This window comes from Thalassophryne amazonica, chromosome 5, assembly GCF_902500255.1.
Source record: "Thalassophryne amazonica chromosome 5, fThaAma1.1, whole genome shotgun sequence".
Classification (NCBI taxonomy): Eukaryota; Metazoa; Chordata; class Actinopteri; order Batrachoidiformes; family Batrachoididae; genus Thalassophryne; species Thalassophryne amazonica.
Window position 1 is genome coordinate 17,384,654 of NC_047107.1, and position 23,883 is coordinate 17,408,536.

General features: G+C 46.9%; 1 protein-coding gene across 1 annotated transcript in view; it reads left to right on the forward strand.

Moving 5' to 3' along the window:
- arid3c (AT rich interactive domain 3C (BRIGHT-like)) overlaps positions 1 to 23,883 on the forward strand; it is a 183,394-nt gene that overhangs the window by 126,767 nt on the left and 32,744 nt on the right. The window contains exons 5-6 of the mRNA XM_034169534.1: positions 13,152 to 13,396; positions 15,940 to 15,954. Of these exons, the coding sequence (XP_034025425.1) occupies positions 13,152 to 13,396; positions 15,940 to 15,954 (260 nt within the window). The remainder of the gene's footprint in view (positions 1 to 13,151; positions 13,397 to 15,939; positions 15,955 to 23,883) is intronic.

A 23,883-nucleotide genomic window follows, 5' to 3' on the forward strand; every position in this document is an offset into this window, starting at 1 on the left:
TCTCCAGCTCATGAAGCACACAAGAAAAGCAGCAGCTGTAGATAATTCCTCTGTGTTATTCCGGGAGCGACGAGAGATGGTTTCATCAGCCAAATTCTGAGAGCAAATGCATCATCCACTACAAAATAATTATTTTATATAACGCGACGTTCAGCAGCACAAAGCATCCAGCATCCAGTGGGACAAAGTGGGCAATGTTGGCACGAGGAATTGCGCGACAGTGTGGGGATTAAATTCTTGCAAATTTCAAGGTGCTTTGAGTGAGTTCAGGCAACCAATTCAGAGTATGCTGCTCGGATATGCACCACTCAGTGTGTTACACATGCCCCACTCAGTGTGTTACACATGCCCAACATGCTCGTCATGTGACCTGTGACAATGGTCCCATTCTATTCCTTGTTTCTACACACTCATGAACTGTTGTTGTTGGGTTTTCCTTTTTATTGTGACCTATCTCCACCTGTAGTGCAGGTAGCTCAGTGGATAAGGAGCTGGTCTGCCAATATTAGACCTAGGTTGAAATCCCACTCCTGCTAAGTGTCTTCTCAGTCCACCCAGCTGTAAATGGGTAACAACCTTGACTGGGCAAATAATCTGCATCAGACTGGCATCCTATCCAAGGGGAGGGTTAGAGTCTCATCTGCTTCATGCTATGGAATCTGAAGATAAGCACCAGCTCCAATAGGCCTCAGAACCTACCTAGGACTATATAATACATCACCTCTACCACCACACTACAATACCACCTTGGGTCCTAGATGGCCACCACCCAGACATAAAACTAGTGTGTCCCCAACTCTTAAAAATAACCTTCCATCTGCCACAGCCAGGTGAAACATGGGTGGCCCCTTAGATGTTTCCATCCATTGGGGTCCTGAACAATAACACATGTGTGCTGAATCATATCCAGTGCAATGTGCCACATGGGCAAAATGTTGTATCTGACATCCCTTCGCAATGCAAGTAATACTTCTCATCTTAATGTCGCTAAGTAACTGCTCATTTGAAACAGTGATGCGACAATTACCCAAGGATCTTCCAAAGAGGCCGAGTACCAAAAACATCTAGTCGTAGATTTGTGTCACTGGTTAGCATCCAAGTCTCACAACTTTACAGTAAGACAGTTAGCACCAGGACCCTAAAGACTCTCATTGGCGTTCATTGGCTTGCATCAGTATCACCACTGTATCGCCACATGAGCACAGTCATTACAAATTCTAAACACATGTGACCCAAGAGGGGGGCTTCTGTCTGTCAGTTCCGTGAAGCTGATGAGAGTCTGTGACTCCACCTGGACAGGATACCAGTCCAACGTAGGTTACTTCCACATCCAAGACTGGTAACCAGAGACAAGGCAGATTACTTAGTGTCTTGTCCAAGGGCACAGATGGGCTGTGGCATATTCCCTTGTATGGTTTAGCCTTGAAGCATATCAGTGAGAACTAAATAGACTTAATTGTTTTGCACAGATAATGATGTAAATGTAAGTCCCTTCAGCTTCTCCCTCGTTTAATTCGGGGAGACCACAACAGAGCCGATGTGCATCTTGATTTGGCGTAAGTTTGACACCTTGATGCAGCTCCATGTTACATGCAGAATGGGCAGGGGTGGCACCATGTGCTCACATTGTGCACATGCTCTAATGTCTGTGGTTGTAACATGTTACAAAGCTGAAATATATCTGTTAACATCTCAAAGTGTGTCCTTCTGAAGAATGTGATCTGTCTTTCATAAAATTTTGGATGTATATTACATTCCAGAGGAGTTTTAAAGAGTTGAGTTTACAAACTCCATGCACACTGAATGTTGCATTCACTATAGAAATAACACAACCTGCATTGTATTTAAATTTCTTTGGTGGTAGCCTGACATTATCTGAATAACTGAGCTGCCAAATCCACATTCAAGCGAACATTATTTATTATAAGCAAGCCGCTAAGCCGCCGCTTGTTCCGCCTTGCACACAGCTTGTCCCACCAAGCCGTGCTTATCCCCCACCGTCGCACAGCTACTGCACATCACTGCACATCACTGCACACGATCACTACCTGCTCAGGTCAATGAAATCAGTCTTCCCAAAAACAGAAATAAACCAACATAATTTATTTTCAGTCTGTAATTTTAACTTGGCATCAAAGTGACTATGCAGCCAAATCCACATTCAAGCAGAAATGATTTATTTCGAGATGTAGTAATGAAATAAAATCCAAAGTTCCCCATTTGCACACATTACAATCTGATTATTGACTTTTGGGGGTCATGATAATTCCTGCACTGTCTTTTTATCATCTTTTTATTTGAGTTTTGTCGTCTCCGAGGAGACGCAAACTCATGCAATCTCCCTCCAAAAATGCAACATAAATTGCAGCCACGGTCAGGAAACTACAGATGGATGGTTAGAAGATTTATGCATAGCACATACATGACAGGCAGACACATATTCTGTGACATCCTTAACGAGCTCTGGCCACCACAACCTTTGTTGTACAATAAACAAGGTTTTTTTGATACCGGGATGACAGAACATGTGGCTTTCATGACACCAGCGGATCGTTTCCCCCCTGACAGCAGTCGGAACAAAAAAGTTTCCCAGCGGACACCCAGCGGGAACACGCACATCCCCACTGCCAAGTTAATCTTGGACTCAATGTCCCAGGTTAGTGCGGATACAAAGCATGACGAGGGTAAAATCGTTCCCGGATCTACGGATGTGTCTACCGGGTCTCCGTTGAGATAAGGCGTTGGGCTTACCATTCTTTGTGCCTGGATGGTAGGACAATGTGAAATTAAACCGAATGAAAAATATGGCCCATCGGGCCTGACAGGAGTTGAGACTTTTAGCTGTTTGTAGGTATTCGAGATTTTTGTGGTCGGTGTAGACGATAAACAGAATTTGTGCCCCCTCCAGCTAATGCCGCCATTCCTCCAAAGCCACTTTAATGGCCAACAACTTGCGGTCACCGATGACATAATTACGTTCCACCACGGTCAGTTTCTTGGGCAAAAAGGCGCATGGATGAGCCTAATGTTGGAGGGATTTCTCTGGGATAGGACAGCACCTACTCCCACATTGGAGGCATCAACCTCATCTATGAACTGCTGAGTGGGGTCAGAAAGGAGCAGCATGGGGGCCGCGGTGAAGTGATTTTTTTTTAGGACTCTGAATGTCTCATCGCACTCCAAAGTCCAGACGAATGGAGGGAAGGACGAGGTGACCGCATGAAGAGTAGCCGCGACCGTACTGAAACTACATATAAATTTATGGTAGAAATTTGCAAAACCGCAGAATCGCAGAATTGTTGCACTTCTTTGCTTGAAGCGGGAATGGCCCAGTCTCGTACCGCCACAACCTTCGTGGGATCCATCTTTATTTTCCCTGCAGAGATAACAAAACCTAGAAAAGACACCATGGGTCTGTGCAATTTGCATTTTTCTGCTTTTACAAAAAGGCCATTTTGCAGTAATGTCTGTAACGCCACACAAACTTGTCGGGTGTGGGTGGCCAGATCAGGGGAAAAAATGATATTGTCGAAGTAAACAAAGACATATTTATTCAAGTAGTCCTGTACATCATTATTGACCAGGTTTTGGAAAATGGCGGGCGCTTTCGTGAGTCTAAACGGCATCACTAGGTATTCATAATGACCGGAAGTCGTGTTAAAGGCCATTTTCCATTCATCACCTTGTCTCATCCTGACCACTTCCAACAACTCAAGCATGATTGGGTGAGTCATATTATCCATTAAGTGGAAACTAATTAATTCTGAATGAGTGTGGGAAATTAACATTTTGGCCGACTGAGTGCGGTGACTGATTTGACCAACAACGTGACCATCCACGGCATGTACCACCAGAGGGTGCGAGAGCTTAAACATCTTAAGGTGAAGGGACCTGGCAAGAAATGACAAAATCAGATTGGCGTCAGAACCAGAATCAACAAAAGCCAAAACGGCCATAGTGGAGTTGTCAGAAATTAATTAATAATAATATTTTGAGCCGAGACAGAGGAGATGGAATTAAGACTCACCCGTAACTCTGATCTTGGCTGTACAGTGGCACCCCTTGCTTGACAGTTGGATATTAAAAGTCCTGCTTGTCCACAGTAATAGCAGAGGCCATCCTCACGGCAGTGCTGTCGCTTCGCTGGTGACAAGCGCGTGCGCCCTAACTGCATGGGTTCTTCAGTGCTGTGCGGAGGAGGATCAGGCCAAGCTTGAATGGAGGAGGAGGAACGGCTGAGAGGCATGCCCGAATGATGATCTGGATGACGACTCCCATCATGAGGACAGTCCAGCAGGCATCGATCAGTGCGAATGTCCAAAGCTATCAATTCATCCAGGTCGTCCTGCAAGTCAATGGCGATTAGTTGGTCCTGGATGTCGGCTGACAGACCCTGGAAGAAGACGTCGAGTAGAGCCGCCGGGTTCCATTCACTTTTAGGTGCTAGGATACAGAAGTCTATGGCATAGTCGGTGTCCCGGCAGCTGCCCTGCTTCAGCTTCATGAGAGACCGCGCTGCCTCGAGGTGTGGAGCCGTGTGGTGGAATACTTGTTCAAGGGCAGTGGTAAATGTCAGGAGAGAAGAACAGGCGGGTGATTGATGACCCCACTCAGTGGTGGCCCATGCAGCCACTTGACCAGACAGGTGAGTGATCATATATGCTATTTTTATTCTATCGGTCGGAAACATTGACAACATCAACTCAAAGTGTAGTTCACACTGAATGATGAATGGTCTGACATCATCGGTTCCACATAAGAAGCGTTCAGGTTGCGACAGCTGGTTCCAAACCACAGACGCTGGTACAGAAGCCGGTGAGGCTGCTGACGGCCCCGGTGGAGGTATGCTGGAATCACCGGTGGCCGCGTTCGATGTAGCCTGAGGACTGAGTCTCGTCAGTAGCTGGCTCATATGTGTGCTCACTGATGACATGAAGGCGTCTTGGTGTTTAGCAAGTTTGCTAAACCCATAACTGAGCGTAGCAAGCTGTTCTTCCTGCTGCGCGAGCTGCTGGCTGTGGTGGTGTACTGCCAGCTGGAATAGGTCTGAGCCTGCTGTGTCCATCGTTGGCTAGATTAATCTGACAGGCGGGTTTGTTAGGACACAAATGCGAGGCTCACACAAACAGCTCTGGTTGTAGAAAGACTTTAGCAGTGAAGATAGCAGTGGTCGGTACATGGGAAGGCAGTTCAAAAAACACAGCAGCAGTACAACAATCATCAGGCTTAGGCAAAGTCAGAACAAACGGGCAGGAGGTCGAAAACACAATGAGGCAGGCAGGACTATGGAACACGAAATCAAGCGCTGGAGAGAAGGCACAAAGCGCATCAGTCTGGGAGGAACAAGCACAACCAGTGAGCTTAAATAACCCCAGGTGACAATCAGCAAATCAAGAACAGGTGTGCACAGAAAGCACCAGAAAATGTTGGGAAAGTGTAGTTACACGGACCCACAACAGGGGGCGTAAATGAACGGACAATGGATAAGCCAAAATATAACAATTTAATGTTGTGAATTGTGCACAACGGAATACAGACAAATGCAGTTTGATAATGACAGTCAATTATACGAAAAGTGACGTGTGGGCAGGCTCGAGGATAGAAGACGTCTGTCCAGAGAAGAGCCGGGTCCCCACACGGCTTCCACCGCCAACAGATCTGAAGAACACCGGAGCCGCCAAGTCCTGGGTCCCCAGGTGGCCACAGTCTCCAGCTGTCAGACCTGGTACTGCTGGCAGGAAGCAGAGACAGTTAATGGTGGGTGTGTGGATACACACCCAGTAAATCCTCAGACACTGATACAGTTCCTTCGGGAGGGAGCACCTCCACCTCCGCAGTAGGAAACAACTAGCAGCTCCTGTTACCACTTATCTGGATGGAGTGAGAGGCGAAGACGTCTCTTCTCTCACTACACGCCAACCCAGCAGAGTGCACCACAGGAAAAACGGCTGCAAAACAGATCAGACGTAAGTCACAGTAGGGATACAGCAGAGAATATTACCTAAGCGGTAGATGATATCTCGGCAGCGAGGTGGAGTTTCTGCCCGGCTTTTAAGGTGATGTTGATGATGAGTGACAGCTGGTGCTTGTTGATGAGTGACAGCTGTCACTCCTGGTTGCTCCGGCGCCCTCTCGTGCCTGAAGCCCGCACTTCAGGCAGGGCGCCCTCTGGTGGTGGGCCAGCAGTACCTCCTCTTCAGCGGCCCACACAACAGGACCCCCGCCTCCTGGCGCCCGACCAGACTTGTTGGGGTGTCGGGTGTAGAAGTCGGCCAGGTGGGCCAGGTCCAGGATGAAGCTCCTCTTCACCCAGGAGTGTTCCTCAGGTCCATACCCCTCCCAGTCCACCAAGTACTGCAACCCCCAGCCCTTCCGACGGACGTCCAGGAGCCGGCGTACTGTCCATGCTGGCACTCCGTCGATGATCCGGGCAGGAGGCGGCACCGGTCCGGGGGTGCAGAGTGGTGAAGTGTGGTAGGGCTTCATCCGTGACACGTGAAAGACAGGATGGATCTGCAGCTTCACTGCGGCCGGACTGAGGACTTTGAGGATGAGGAACGGTCCAATAAATCTGACCTTACGTTTTTGGGATTCCACTTGCAGTGGGATGTCTTTGGTGGATAGCCAAACCTCCTGCCCGGGCTGGTATACAGGGGCCGGGGAACGCCGGTGGTCTGCATGGGCCTTGGCCCTCATCCGGGCTTTCAGCAGGGCAAAGCGGGCAGTACGCCACACCCGACGGCACCACCTGAGGTGGGCCTGGACTGAGGGCACCCCGACCTCTCCCTCCACGAGCGGAAACAATGGGGGCTGGTACCCCAAACATACCTCAAATGGGGAGAGGCCGGTGGCAGATGAAACTTGGCTGTTGTGAGAGTACTCGATCCAGGCCAGATGGTTGCTCCAGGCCGTCGGGTGCGCGGAGGTCACTCAGCGGAGAGCCTGCTCCAAATCCTGGTTGGTCCGCTCTGCCTGTCCGTTCGTCTGGTGATGGTACCTGGACGAGAGGCTTACGGTGGCCCCCAGTTCCCTACAGAAACTCCTCCAGACTTGCGAGGAGAACTGGGGACCATGGTCGGTGACAATGTCAGATGGAATCCCATGCAGACGTACGACATCGTGGACCAGGAGGTCTGCTGTCTCCTGGGCCGTCGGGAGCTTCGGGAAGGCCACGAAGTGAGCCGCCTTGGAGAACCGGTCCACTATCGTGAAGATGGTGGTCATGCCCTGGGACAGCGGGAGGCCCGTGACGAAGTCCAGGCCGATGTGGGACCAGGGGCGGTGAGGCACAGGTAATGGCTGGAGGAGTCCCTGTGCCCGTTGGTGGTCAGCTTTTCCCCTGGCGCAGGTGGTGCATGCCTGGACGTACTCCCGGATGTCGGCTTCCATAGACGCCCACCAGAAGCGCTGCCGGACCACTGCCACGGTCCTTCGCACCCCTGGGTGACAGGAGAGCTTGGAACCGTGACAGAAGTCCAAGACCGCAGCTCTGGCTTCTGGTGGGACGTATAACTTGTCCTTCGGGCCAGTTCCCGGGTCCGGGTTCCGTGCCAGGGCCTCCCGGTCGGTCTTCTCCACGTCCCAGGTGAGGGTGGCCACAACAGTGGACTCGGGGATGATGGTGTCCGTGGGATCTGACAGCTCGGCTTTGACTTCCTCTTCGTGAACCCGGGACAAGGCGTTAGATCTTTGGTTCTTGGTCCCAGGGCGGTAGGTGATTTGGAAGTCAAAATGCACGAAGAACAGTGATCAGCGGGCTTGCCTGGGGTTCAGACGCTTGGCGGTCCGGGTGTACTCCAGGCTCCGATGGTCCGTGAAAACCGTGAATGGAACCGCAGCTCCCTCCAACAGTTGTCTCCACTCCTCAAGAGCCTCTTTCACCGCAAGGAGTTCTCGATTGCCCACGTCATAGTTTCGCTCAGCCGGGGTCAACCTGCGGGAAAAATAGGCACGGGATGGAGGACCTTATCGGACTCCCTGCTCTGGGACAGCACGGCTCCTATCCCTGAGTCAGAGGCATCCACTTCAACAACAAACTGGCCGTTAGGATCGGGCTGCACCAGGACTGGCGCAGTCGAGAACCGGCATTTCAACTCCCTAAACGCGGCTTCGCACCTATCCGACCAGGTGAAGAGGACTTTGGAGGAGGTCAGGGCTGTCAAGGGACTAACCACCTGACTGTAATCCTTAATAAACCTCCTGTAGAAGTTTGCAAAGCCGAGGAACTGTTGCAGCTTCCTACGGCTTGTTGGTTGGGGCCAGTCTCTCACCGCCGCAACCTTGGCCGGATCAGGGGCGACGGAGTTGGAGGAGATTATGAACCCCAGGAACGACAAAGAAGTGCGGTGGAACTCGCACTTCTCGCCCTTCACAAACAGCCGGTTCTCCAACAACCGCTGCAGGACCTGACGTACATGCTGGACATGGGTCTCAGGATCCGGGGAAAAGATGAGTATATCGTCCAGATATACGAAGACGAACCGACGCAGGAAGTCCCGCAAGACGTCATTAACCAAGGCTTGGAACATCGCGGGCGCATTGGTGAGGCCGAACGGCATGACCAGGTACTCAAAGTGACCTAAGGGGGTGTTAAATGCCGTCTTCCACTCGTCTCCCTTCCGGATCCAAACCAGATGGTACGCATTCCTAAGATCCAATTTATTGAATATTTGGGCTCCATGCAGGGGCGTGAACACCGAATCCAACAGAGGTAACGGGTATCGGTTGCAAACTGTAATTTCGTTCAGCCCTCTGTAATCGATGCATGGACAGAGTCCGCCGTCTTTCTTGCCCACAAAAAAGAAACCTGCACCCATCGGGGAGGTGGAGTTCCAGATCAACCCGGCAACTAAAGAGTCCCGGATGTAGGTCTCCATTGATTCGCACTCTGGACGTGAGAGGTTGTACAGCCTGCTGGACGGGTACTCAACGCCCGGGATCAAATCAATGGCGCAATTGTATGGCCGGTGCAGGGGGAGAGTGAGTGCCAGATCTTTGCTGAAGATGTCAGCAAGATCGTTGTTCTCCTCAGGCACCGCCGTCAGATTTGGGGAACTTTGACCTCCTCATTAGCTGTCACACCGGGTGGAACCGAGGATCCTAAACATTCCCGGTGGCAGGTTTCGCTCCACTGCGTCACACCCCCAGATGGCCAATCCATCCAGGTATTGTACTTTACCATCCATGGAAATCCCAAAATCACTCGTGAGGTAGATTGTGTTACATAAAACACAATCTCCTCCCTGTGATTCCCAGACACAACCGATGTTACAGGCTGTGTCTGGTGTGTGATTAAGGGGAGAAGGGTGCCATCTAGTGCCCCTACCTTCAATGGTGAAGGTAGGGCCACTAGAGGGAGCCCTACTTCCTTTGCCCATCTGCTATCCAGCAGATTCCCTTCCGACCCCGTGTCCACCAGTACTGGGGCATGAAGGGTTAGATACTCACTCAGGATCGTAACTGGGAGTCGTGCAGATTTTACGTGCGCACCCCTCGTGCGTGTTATGACCCACCCTTATCCCAGTCTCTAAGGGCGAGTGTTGTCGTTTTGGCCGTTTGGGGCAGTTTTTCTGTATATGCTCTTTTGAGCTGCAGAGAAAACACTCCCTGTGGGCCAGCCTCCTCAATCTGTCATCTGATCTGATTTGGGCCCTGCTCGTTTCCCTAACAACGTCAGCAGATGGAGCTGTTGCCACACGGAGCCCTCTGACTGTGGAGCATGGGGAAGACGGCTCCCTTTCGGACCCGGAAGGAAGAGGGACGGCTCGTGCCTGACCATGCCCTTCGCCCCGCTCCCGTCGACGTTCTGCTAATCGGTTGTCTAACCGTACTACCAGGTCGATAAGCCCGTCTAAATCCCGCGGCTCGTCCTTAGCCACCAGGTGCTCCTTAAGGACCAGAGACAGTCCGTTTACAAAGGCGGCGCGGAGTGCAACAGTATTCCAGCCGACCCTCGCTGCCGCGATACGGAAGGCGACTGCATACTCGGCTGCACTCCGATGCCCCTGTCTCATAAACAGCAGCACACTCGAAGCAGTCTCCCCTCTATGTGGGTGATCGAACACCAGTCTGAACTCCCTCACAAACTCAGTATATATCCTTAGGAGCCGTGCATTCTGCTCCCAGAGCGCCGTAGCCCATGCGCTTGCCTCACCTCGAAGCAGATTAATAACATAAGCCACCTGGCTGGAGTCTGACGCATACATAACGGGACGCTGTGCAAAGACGAGCGAACACTGCATCAGGAAGTCTGCGCACGTCTCTACACAACCTCCGTACGGCTCCGGAGGGCTTATGTATGCTTCAGGGGATGGTGGGGGGGTTCGTTGAACAACCAGTGGAATATCTGTATTCGGCGCCTGAACAGCAGGAGGAGGTGCTGCAGCAGCGCCCTGCGTGCACGCTTCCACCTGGGCAGTGAGAGCCTGCATCCTCCGATTGAGAATAACATTCTGCTCGGTCACCAAGTCCAACCGAGCAGTGAAGGCGGTTAAGATTTGCTGCAGCCCACCTAATACGCCTCCTGCCAGCGCCTGTGCACCCTGCATTTCCATTGGTGGTTCACTCGATGGTTGATGCCCCTCGGGATCCATAACGTTGGCTGAGATATCCTGTTGGGAATGTGTATTTACACGGACCCACAACAGGGGGCATAAATGAACGGACAATGGATAAGCCAAAATATAACAATTTAATGTTGTGAATTGTGCACACCGGAATACAGACAAATGCAGTTTGATAATGACAGTCAATTATACGAAAAGTGACGTGTGGGCAGGCTCGAGGATAGAAGACGTCTGTCCAGAGAAGAGCCGGGTCCCCACACGGCTTCCACCGCCAACGGATCTGAAGAACACCGGAGCCGCCAAGTCCTGGGTCCCCAGGTGGCCACCGTCTCCAGCTGTCAGACCTGGTACTGCTGGCAGGAAGCAGAGACAGTTAATGGTGGGTGTGTGGATACACACCCAGTAAATCCTCAGACACTGATGCAGTTCCTTCGGGAGTGAGCACCTCCACCTCCACAGTAGGAAACAACTAGCAGCTCCTGTTACCACTTATCTGGATGGAGTGAGAGGTGAAGACGTCTCTTCTCTCACTACACACCAACCCAACAGAGTGCACCACAGGAAAAACGGCTGCAAAACAGATCAGACGTAAGTCACAGTAGGGATACAGCAGAGAATATTACCTAAGCGGTAGATGATATCTCGGCAGCGAGGTGGAGTTGCTGCCCAGCTTTTAAGGTGATGGTGATGATGAGTGACAGCTGGTGCTTGTTGATGAGTGACAGCTGTCACTCCCGGTTGCTCCGGCGCCCTCTCGTGCCTGAAGCCCGCACTTCAGGCAGGGCGCCCTCTGGTGGTGGGCCAGCAGTACCTCCTCTTCAGCGGCCCACACAACAAGAAAACAAGGCATGGCCAGAGAGAGAGAGAGAGAGAGCGAGAAAGAGAGAGAGACAGCCAGCACCAAGAACCAAGAGACAAACAAGAAAGAAAGCTACAGACATACCCAAGCAGAAAAACCCAAACATGCAAATGAACACACAGAAAAGCAATGCATGAACAAACGGGCAAAAAACAAAACAGAAAACTAGGCATAATATCAAACCCTGACATTCCTGCACATTCTTGCTACATGTGACGGGGGCTTAACCATAACCGTAGCCCCAACACCATGAGGCAGGTCTGCAACCTCCGATTTGCGATCTATTATTTTGTCATACCACGATGAAATTACTTTGTGTTACATCATGAAAACTTACTACATTTCGTGATGTTATCACAAACTGATAGATTAAATCACTTTTCGTGATGGCATCAGGATCTGGCGTGAGACTCTGCTGCTTAGACATACCGTATTTTCCGCACCATAAGGCGCACCTAAAAGCCTTAAATTTTCACAAAAATCGGCCGTGCGCCCTATAATCCGGTGCACCTTATGTGCGCACTGAATTCCAAAATCTTGTCTTTGACCGTCGGAATATCGGCCCATTTCCTGCTGACACAGGGACGTAATACGTACGTTGGCAGCGTAGAGTACGTACCCTGGCAGCGATAAAGCAATCGGAGAACATCACGTAATACGTAAAGTACGTACGCTGGTAGCGTAGAGTACGTACGCTGCCAGCGATAAACCAGTCAGAGAAGAGTCCGTGAGTCCGTGGTACGTACACTTACCTCCGCCACTCCTCTGGTAGTTACCGTATACTACAGGTATCCTGCAAAACAACATTTGTTTGTCTAAGGACCCCCGAAAATGGCATCAGCGAAGAGACATGCTTACGAGGCACAATTCAAACTGCAGGCTATCAGTTACGCGGTTGTTCATGGGAATAGAGCAGCTGCGAGAGGAAACAAGAAAATTAACTGTGCCAAGTTAAAAAGACCAAATGGAGTTTCCGCGGAAACAAACCGAGGTGGCCACAGCTAGAAAACCAACTCGAGCAATGGGTCATTGAACAAAGAACAGCCGGGAGAAGCGTCTCTACAGTCACCATTCGGCTGAAGGCAAAAACAACAGCGATGATGAGAGGGAAGATGAGCGGGAACCTGGCGTGTTTGATGGCGAAATTGCGCAGCTGTTCAATTCAGACACAGAAGGTGAGGACTTCGATGGATTTGTGACAGAACCATAATAAAAAATAACGTGAGTACCATATTGTTGAATACTGGTAGTTCAAAGTTGTTAAAAAGTTCAAATAAACTCACCGTTTTGCTTCCGTGACCTCTTTTTTTTTTTTTTTTTGTATACTATATGTTTTAGCGTGCGCCTTTTGTCAGGGTTAAGTACCCGCCAATTGAGGGCGCGCCTTATAATCGGGTGCGCCTTATGGTGCAGAAAATATGGTACTTTGGCAATTTATTATGCTACGTTTGTTACACTACTACAGCCTTCGTTTGTTTTGTGCACGTCACATGGTCCAAATCCAATGCCTTATGTCTTCAGACTCTCCAGTACATTACATCCGTGTACACATGCCAGTTTGTCACGGTGTAAAAACATCCAGGATGCATTTTTGTGAAAGTGAGAACTGGGATTAAGCCATTAGAAGGTATCAGTTAAGTTTTGTTAGTGTGGGTAACCAATGAAGAGCAGACTGAGGATGACTATGTAGAAGGTGGGATTGGTCACACTGTTTATCTTTTCTGCAGGTACATGAAGTACCTGTACCCATATGAATGTGAAAAGCATGGAATGAGCTCTCCTGGTGAGCTTCAGGCGGCTATCGACAGCAACCGGAGGGAAGGCCGTCGACAGAGCTATGGCTCCGCCCTCTTCAACTACTCTCCTGCTGGCACCCCCACCCTGCTGACTTCACCCAACCTGCAGATGTCTCACCTACCGCTGCCTACTCACAGCAGCGGCCACATCTCCCAAGTGTCTGTCATCAAGAAAGGTGAGTCATCACAAATTCAACACATTTTCACAGCAGGAAATACATTTGTTTATTTATAGTAGAGAAGCTTGAATCTTCGACTGGACTGGGTTGCTTGATGCGAGGACGTTTCGCTTCAAATCACAGAAGCTTCCTCAGCTAAAATTCTTGCTCTGGAAGTCTGACTTCTGTCTGACTCTTGTAGAGAAGAATAAAACAGAAGCCAACAAAAGCTGGAGTTTTAAACCTAACCAGACCCCTCCTACTGAGAGGCAGACTGCTATAGGCTAGTGACTGAACAATAGCTCTAATTAGCAACTATTGTGCTCTAGTTAGCACACCTAATGACAGGACAGCTGTCCCTCTAATAATGGGATGGATACCTTTCTGATGGCTCCCTTGATGACGTGAATAACTCATTACCATGAACAAAAGACTGAAACTCGTTTGACCTGAGTACCCCATTGTAAACAGGGGATAAATTGTGTCTCAGACCCCCTCCCCGGTTAAGGCTGGGTTTCAAACTTTTCACAAAGAATGCCTCCTTGACCCCTCTCTCAAACCATTTCTTCTCTCTGGCTAATATTTTAACTTCCTTGTCCTTAAACGTGTGGTTAGTGTCTTTAAGGTGGAGATGAACCGCAGACTGAGGTCCACTGGCGCCCTCTCTGCGGTGCTGGTATAGCCTTTTGTGTAAAGGTTGCTTCGTTTCACCTATGTAGTGTTCGTTACAGTTTCCCTGACATCTGATAGAATACACTACATTGCTCTGTTTGTAACTAGGGATCATGTCCTTAGGGTGAACTAATTTCTGTCTCAAGGTGTTAACCGGTTTAAAGTAAACTGGGATTTTGTGCTGTCTGAAGATCCTCTGTAGTTTTTCCCCTACTCCTGCTAAATAAGGGAGAGACACTCCTCTTCTTCTTGTCTCCGTCTCCTGTCTATCTGGTCTCTTTGTTCTCTGGGACTTCTGCACTTTGTCCAGCGACCATCGTGGGTACCCACATACTGTGAGGGCTTTCCGGACACGTTGTTGTTCTTTAGCCCTTCCCTCTGCAGTTGTGGGCACCTGTAGAGCTCTGTGTTGAAGCGTCCTGATCACCCCGAGCTTGTGTTCAAGGGGGTGGTTTGAGCCAAAGAGCAGATATTGGACAGTGTGAGTTGGTTTTCTGTAAACCCCTGTCTGGAGCTGCCTGTTCTCTCCAATCGTAACATCACAGTCCAAGAAGGCTAAATGGTTGTTTCTGGCATCCTCACGTGTGAACTTGATATTGGTGTCCACCGAGTTGATGTGTTCTGTAAAGTCCTCAACTTGCTGTTGCTTGATTTTAACCCATGTGTCATCAACATATCTGAACCAGTGACTGGGAGAGATGCCCATGAAAGACGTCAAGGCTGTCTTCTCCACTCGCTCCATGTACAGATTGGCCACAATGGGGGATACTGGAGACCCCATCGCACAACCATGAATCTGTCTGTAGTAATTCCCCCTAAACAGGAAATACGTGGTGTTGAGACAGATCTCCAAGAGTTGGCAGATGTGGTCTGGTGTGAGTTTGGTCCTTTCAAGTAGAGACACATCCTCCAGCAGTCTCTGCCTCACAGCTGAGATAGCCTCAGCAGTGGGGATGCAGGTGAACAACGATGTCACATCAAATGACACCCCTGTTTATCCCTTGTTTACAATGGGGTACTCAGGTCAAAGGAGTTTCAGTCTTTTGTTCATGGTAATGAGTCATTCACGTCATCAATGGAGCCATCAGAAAGGCATCCATCCCATTATTAGAGGGACAGCTGTCCTGTCATTAGGTGTGCTAACTAGAGCACAATAGTTGCTAATTAGAGCTATTGTTTAGTCACTAGCCTATAGCAGTCTGCCTCTCAGTAGGAGGGGTCTGGTTAGGTTTAAAACTCCAGCTTTTGTTGGCTTCTGTTTTATTCTTCTCTACAAGAGTCAGACAGAAGTCAGACTTCCAGAGCAAGAATTTTAGCTGAGGAAGCTTCTGTGATTTGAAGCGAAACGTCCTCGCGTCAAGCAACCCAGTCCAGTCGAAGATTCAAGCTTCTCTACTATGGAAACCACCTGGACAACTGAGAGCCTACACAGAAACTTTGTTTATTTATTTATTGGCCCGATTGAAGAAACACTACAAGTAGATCCAGTTGGTTTAAATTAAAATGTAGTTAAAAATTAGAGCCTGTCATTATAACCAATAGTAAATAGTACTTCTCCCACAAAGTAAACAAGAACCCGATCAGTCAGATCCAAAAAGCTTGTCCATGAAGAACACAAGCATGCCGTGGTTTCTAGAACCCACATCAAGCCAACATCCAGATTAAAAAAAAACATTACTAGAGCCTTCAAATTAAAGGAACAGAATTTTTAAGCTTCCACAGATAACCAGCACCAGTTACAAGGCTTAGTCAACTTAGTCAACTAAACTATGCACCAAATCAACCAGAATGAACTTACTGTATATTCAATTGATTCATCTGTGAGAGTTATTTTTAGTTCCTGAGAAGGTCATCATTGGATGCTGTCATTATGATCCTGATTATCCAAGTGATTTTCAGGCCTGGTGTTGACAGTAAAATGAAGAAATTGTTATGTGTCGACGCGGATTGAGGAGCGAACCTGCGTCAGACAGAACCCAGCGCTAAAAATAACCAGAAAGCGGTTCCAACAACAAAAACTATTTATTTTTCACCTGTGCCTAAATAAAATGTACAAAACCAAAACCAACGTCCTTCTGGAGGAGTGACTGCTGGCACTCTCTCCAGCGCCCGCAAGGAGAGAAGTCCGGCGCTCCTGGACCCACTACCACCAGACAAACACCCCCCAGGTGGACACGACAAACTGACTCTCTGTGAAGCAAAGAAGAGGTGAGGTAAGTCAGCAGTTACAACAATATCTTTCAAAAGACACACGCTATCAGCAACACATTCAGGTCTGTATCTTTTTATCTTTATGCAAATGAGCAGCTTCTCACAACAAGTGGAGGATCACTTATCCTGCACGCCACAGCAGTGAGAAGCAAGCTGCACAATTCTCATCACAATTCAAGTATACTATGTAACAAAACACCAAGTTACTATCAACAATTAGTCACATACTTAATTACCTTTACTGTGTGCTGACAGCATGTGTCCTCACCCTTCCTTGCTTCACGGGCTCAATGTGTCAAACCCAGGTGCGGTCCTCAGCGTCTCACAAACGAACATCACAAGGTCGAGTCCCCGGCAGCTCCGCCCGAACCACACATGCCCCAAATGCAGAATGCCATCCAATTATCTGCCTCAGCTGAAAGTCTTCAAGGCTGCATGTGAGCACCAGCCACAGGTGCCTCACATGATGTTGATGAGGGCGAGGACTCCTCAGCCAGCACCCTCTCCACAGAAGAATCAGTTTCCATGCCACCTGAGGAGCAAAGAAAAGAAAAGAACACCAAAACATCCAGCCACACCCCCCAACACACAACAGAACTGGAGTTATCAGTCAGTTTATACTCACCTGGAAGTCTTCTGTTAATTCACATTTATTGACATTGTGTGTATTGTTGTCACTATGTAACAAGTAACCGCCTATGAACGTAAGCCCAAAAGAAGCAACTTGACTCTTTGAAAGAAGTACAAAAAAATCCACTTCTTAATAATGTTTAGTTTATCAAATTCTAACAGTTGAAATTATACGGAGCTGAATAATTTTTCCTGTTTCTTATTTGTTTGTTTTTTCTTGGGGTTTTCATAGTTCATTTACAGCTGCAAGAAAAAAAAAAATCCTGCAGTGACAATAAACCATATTATATTATATTATACTTGATTAAGCCCCTGTCACACTGGCGCAAATGTAGAGCTGCGTATTGTGGCGTACCGTCTATGCTGAGCAGTTCTACGCTGAGTTTTTTCTCCCTATGCAGCATGTTGAGGGCTACGCGCGTAGGATGGAAGAAGTTAAACATGTTTAATTTTTTTCGGCGTAGAGCACTGGACGCAGAAAATACGCAGTTTTAAGCAGGTCTGCGCAGCACGGCGTTACTGCATGCAAATCTGTACACATCCAAAAACTGAGTGCGTGCATCCAGAGTGCATCAGCTGGAGAACAGGATTACGCAGCCACAGTGCCTCTGTGTACTCAGAACAGCTAATCAAACTGATGGATGTGTGTGTGTGCTCAGAAAGGGAATCGAATCTCAACTCATAAATCGAGAAACAGAACAGAAACATCAGGTTGGTCACTCTCTCTCTCTGTCTCTCTCTGTCTCTGTCTCTCTGTCGCTCTCTTTCGCTCTCTGTCTCTCTGTCTCTGTCTCTCTCTGTCTCTGTCTCTCTCTCTCTCTGTCTCTCTCTGTCTCTGTCTCTCTGTCGCTCTCTTTCGCTCTCTCTCTCTCTGTCTCTCTCTCTCTCTGTCTCTCTCTGTCTCTGTCTCTCTGTCGCTCTCTTTCGCTCTCTCTCTCTGTCTCTCTCTCTGTCTCTGTCGCTCTCTCTCTCTCGATGTCGCTCGCTCTCTCTCTGTCTCTCTCTCTCTCTGTCTCTCTCTGTCTCTGTCTCTCTGTCGCTCTCTTTCGCTCTCTCTCTCTGTCTCTCTCTCTGTCTCTGTCGCTCTCTCTCTCTCGATGTCGCTCTCTCTTTGTCGCTCGCTCTCTCTCTGTCTCTCTCTCTCTCTCTCTCTCTCTCTCTCTCTCTCTCTCTCTCTCTCTCTCTCTGTCTCTCTGTCGCTCTCTTTCGCTCTCTCTCTGTCTCTCGCTGTCGCTCTCTCTCTCTCTCTCTCTCTCTCTCTCTCTCTCTCTCTCTCTCTCTCTCTCTCAGGTCTGATCAAACCTGAATAAGCGCTGTGACTCTTTAAAATAAAAGTGCCATTGCTGCATGTCGGTGCAGTCATCAGACGACCTGATCAATCAGGTCTGATCAAATCAGCGGACCTGACCGGAGCAACTGGAGCTTTAAAAGTTTAGAGTCACAGCGCTTCATTCACGGCAGTCAGACTCAGCAGCATCTGTACACAATGAAAATCATCCACCAAGACAAAATAAATAAATAAATGAATAAATAAAATAAAATAATATGACACACATTAAAAAGAAAACACACACAGCTGCAAGCAAATCTATGAATGCAACAAACACGGAAAAAGGCTGAGTATGCGTGCATTTCGGGTGTACATAAACGAAACACAACGCCGCAATATGCAGCTCTATGTTTGTGCCAGTGTGAAAGGGGATTTAGATTTGAGTCACTGGGCAGTCTCATGACATTTGACTCAATTTCTAGGTCCTTGTTGTTCAGGATGCTGTCACAGGTCATGATTTAAAGGACATATCGCACTCTATTCAACACTACCTTTTAAAAAGTTATATTCCAGATTATGAATCATTTCTTCCAACTCTTTAACGTGTGTGAGCCCTGATGTAGATGATAAAAATAAATTTGTCATACAGCATATGAAAAATGCACACAGATTCAGAATTATTTTTAGCCATAAAAGTATATTTAACCTCAGGTGCTGACTATTAGCTGCCTGACGGTCAGTCCACCTGTGTCCACTTCATGACTTAAACCAGTACACACAGTCAATCTGGGTTGTCTTTTTGTGTCCAAATGTAATATGGCTTTAGCCCTCTGGATTTGAATGACGCGCCAACGCGTCAAAAGTGGCACAATCTAATTAACCAGATGCAGCACACAATTGGCTCCACTCTGTCTGTTTGAATACATGTTGAACATGGAGACTTCAACCTCCACAGCACTTTTTAAATTTTGTTAATAGACCAAGTATAACTTGAATTATGATTAATAATTTATGCAAGTTTTTTGGGGGGGATGATATTTTTATATTCGCTGCACGTTTTGCAGACAGCGGCAGCAAAAATGACAAATTTCCTCCTTTCGGCTGAAAGAAGGCTGGGAAGGACTCCCTCAACTGCAGCAGGAGAAAGGGGTGTTATCATTTCTGGAAAACTCAGTAACTAACCAATCACATTCACCAACTTCACGTGGGTTTGATGACAATGCACAGACCCCATGTGGGTCTATGTGTGTGTGTGTGTGTGTGTGTGTGTGTGTGTGTGTGTGTGTGTCAGGTCTGTGAAAACTCCACGGATCCGCGGGATTCCGCAGCTTTCACCATGGGGGGGGGGTTGTTAGTGATGTACTCTTTAATTGTGAACATCACTGAGTTTTTAAAATGCTTATCGCAGAGCGTTCTCTTTTTTACGACATCATGTAAGTTTTATACGTCCGCAGACACTGATCAAATCAAATCAATTTTATTTATATAGCACCAAATCACAACAAACAGTCGCCCCAAGGCACTTTATATTGTAAGGCAAAGCCATACAGTAATTACGGAAAAACCCCAACGGTCAAAACGACCCCCTGTGAGCAAGCACTTGGCGACAGTGGGAAGGAAAAACTCCCTTTTAACAGGAAGAAACCTCCAGCAGAACCAGGCTCAGGGAGGGGCAGTCTTCTGCTGGGACTGGTTGGGGCTGAGGGAGAGAACCAGGAAAAAGACATGCTGTGGAGGGGAGCAGAGATCGATCACTAATGATTAAATGCAGAGTGGTGCATACAGAGCAAAAAGAGAAAGAAACACTCAGTGCATCATGGGAACCCCCCAGCAGTCTAAGTCTATAGCAGCATAACTAAGGGATGGTTCAGGGTCACCTGATCCAGCCCTAACTATAAGCTTTAACAAAAAGGAAAGTTTTAAGCCTAATCTTAAAAGTAGAGAGGGTGTCTGTCTCCCTGATCTGAATTGGGAGCTGGTTCCAGAGGAGAGGAGCCTGAAAGCTGAAGGCTCTGCCTCCCATTCTACTCTTACAAACCCTAGGAACTACAAGTAAGCCTGCAGTCTGAGAGTGAAGCGCTCTATTGGGGTGATATGGTACTATGAGGTCCCTAAGATAAGATGGGACCTGATTATTCAAAACCTTATAAGTAAGAAGAAGAATTTTAAATTCTATTCTAGAATTAACAGGAAGCCAATGAAGAGAAGCCAATATGGGTGAGATATGCTCTCTCCTTCTAGTCCCTGTCAGTACTCTAGCTGCAGCATTTTGACAACCTGATAATAATGAATTACAATAGTCCAGCCTAGAGGAAATAAATGCATGAATTAGTTTTTCAGCATCACTCTGAGACAAGACCTTTCTAATTTTAGAGATATTGCGCAAATGCAAAAAAGCAGTCCTACATATTTGTTTAATATGCACATTGAATGACATATCCTGATCAAAAATGACTCCAAGATTTCTCACAGTATTACTAGAGGTCAGGGTAATGCTATCCAGAGTAAGGATCTGGTTAGACACCATGTTTCTAAGATTTGTGGGGCCAAGTACAATAACTTCAGTTTTATCTGAGTTTAAAAGCAGGAAATTAGAGGTCATCCATGTCTTTTTTGTCTGTAAGACAGTCCTGCAGTTTAACTAATTGGTGTGTGTCCTGTGGCTTCATGGATAGATAAAGCTGGGTATCATCTGCGTAACAATGAAAATTTAAGCAATGCTGTCTAATAATACTGCCTAAGGGAAGCATGTATAAAGTGAATAAAATTGGCCCTAGCACAGAACCTTGTGGAACTCCATAATTAACCTTAGTCTGCGAAGAAGATTCCCCATTTACATGAACAAATTGAAATCTATTAGATAAATATGATTCAAACCACCGCAGCGCAGTGCCTTTAATACCTATGGCATGCTCTAATCTCTGTAATAAAATTTTATGGTCAACAGTATCAAAAGCAGCACTGAGGTCTAACAGAACAAGTACAGAGATGAGTCCACTGTCTGAGGCCATAAGAAGATCATTTGTAACCTTCACTAATGCTGTTTCTGTACTATGATGAATTCTAAACCCTGACTGAAACTCTTCAAATAGACCATTCCTCTGCAGATGATCAGTTAGCTGTTTTACAACTACACTTTCAAGAATTTTTGAGAGAAAAGGAAGGTTGGAGATTGGCCTATAATTAGCTAAGATAGCTGGGTAACACACTGATCTGTGTGTTACAGATACAAATCAGTTTCCTCGGATCCGCGGAGTTTCGCTGAGGAAAAATGCCACTCAAAGCGTAGCTGTTACGACAGTTGTCGTAAAGCAGGACTGGTTGGTTGCTGCGGCGATGCTGTGTGGCTCCTGTGCGACACTTAACCTAAACTTAGCATGTGAACATCCCAAACTTTTAGAGCTTTCAAGTTTTTAAAAGAAGATTTGTGCAGCATGTCTGTGTCACGGACCGACGTCGCACAGAGAGAAGATGCGAGAAAGACTGTTTGAACAAGTCTTATAAGGACAAGAATCCGTGGAATTGTTGCTGGCTTCATCAACACACCTGAAAGATAAAAGAAACGGGAAAAGTGAACTGTGCTCTCTCAGGAAAACACGGTAAGAATTTTTCTCTCCCTGGAAAATAAACATTCTGCTGTTCAGATTATGTGACTTTTTTCGCTAATCTAGACTTTCTTTCATTGTAAAAAAGACATTGTGGCTTTGAATGGATTTAGGCTGCATGAATTTACACAAGAATATGTGACTTTTTACTATAATATATTTTTTTAATATTTTACCATGATTTTCCAAATATTGTACAAGCTTTAGCTGTAGTTTTTGAAATGCTGTAACAGTCTTTTCAGTCTTCATAAATTTAATGTAGTTTAATTGTTTTGAGTTAATGCATAATTTGGTTTACAATTAAAAGGAAAATCATTCCAGGTCCCACTACCACGTCATATTCTGTTATTTCAACATCATCATTGACAGGTCAAATACAAGGTTGAATATAGGATCATTTAAATATCCACTACTTTTGAGATTTATTCTTCCAGGAGATGCTGAAAAAGTATCATTAGATAAAAATTTAATTCTGGGGCCCCACAGGGCCCTAGACCCCGGCTCCTGGGGAGCTGTACCCCCCCCCAAGACTCCCTGCAAATTTCCTCTGATTTCACAATTTTCATTTCACAGCCCTGGTGTGTGCGCGTACGCATTTTGCGAATGGGACTTTTCTTCCGTGTCGCTCTGTCTGCCACAGCAAACAAATAAAAAAAAATGCACAATTTTTTCTTTATTACTGGTGTAAAATATATTACTAAATAAACAATGATCCCGAATCGACATAATTTGGTTGCTGAGTGAAGGGAAATTGTGGTTTCATGCGGCGTGAAAAGGAGAAAGCAGTCAGTTTTGAAAGTTATGCATTATTTGCTGTGTTTGGAGTGTGTTTTAGTGTGTGTGGTGGAGTGTTTTAGCGTCTGGAAAAGCATGTCATGTCTCTTTTTTTAACTGTATGAAGACGACGAAGCGCAGAGCACGTCATGATGAAGTGGACTTTATTGTTCTGGTCTGGACAAACGAGAGCAGGTGGATTCTCTGATCTATGCACACAGATCAGCACATTGGATCGGACTGCGTGCTTCTCGTTCTCCAGGACTTATGCTGCTCCAGTGCTGAGTCCTGGAGCACAGAGCAGGCTCCAGGGGTGGAGAACACAGGATTTCAGGTAGAGACCCCCCCCATGCCAAAAGTCCAAAACACCTTTGACCTTTCTAGTCAAATTATTGTGTCCATCTCTGCCTCTTTGTAACCTGCAATGTATTCACACAAAAAAACAAAAAAAAAAACTGCATAGCTCTCAATAAGACTAAATAATACTGTTTACATATCGTGAAAGTGGTGTCTCTGATTTCATTCCTGTTGTGTTCACACACAGAACCTTGTAGAATTATTGTCCCTCTGTGCGACGGTGTAATTTGTCCACAGAAAAACAGCTCTCCACACCCATCTCCTTTGGCTTTGGTCCTGAAAGTCATTTATATCATCACATTACATGCATATTTTTGCGAACACCTTAATTTACACTGTGGAACACGTGGTCAGCGTGCACCCAGAAATGCTGAAACTTTACAGATACACATCAGTGCAACCCAAATACACCCCCGCATCCACCTAGACTGGACTAAAGCCGGTCTCCCAGTGCTGCCGTTTGACACCAGATTGTGTATTTTTGGTGCAAAAAATAAAATAATAATAATAATTGGCTACTCACTCTGGGCCTGAAAATGGCTGTAATCTGTGCTAAAGATTGGGCCTCCTTCACATACACACAAATCTACACCTAAACCATGTATATGTTTGTCTGATGCACACATTTGGAATTCATCAGTACGTTTGCACCTGAATTGACACTCTGTGAACAAATTTACAACTTCTTCAGACCATGCATATCAGACCTGTTCAAAATGTCAAATGATACAAAATCTTTTGGGCCACATGTTGTTCTTGTTCCACTAATAAAATTAAAGATCTGTGCAAAATTTTATTGTAATCGGACATTGTTTAGGGGTCCCTCACAAAGCAACAATTTTCCACAAACAACCAATGTAGTAATCCAGTAATTCCAGTAATGTTCTCCTCTGGGTGACCAATCAACCACCACTTTTTGCAGTTAGAAGCTATCACATGTACGTGTAAAAGAAAACTAATGACATCAGAGTCTTCTCCCGTTAGGG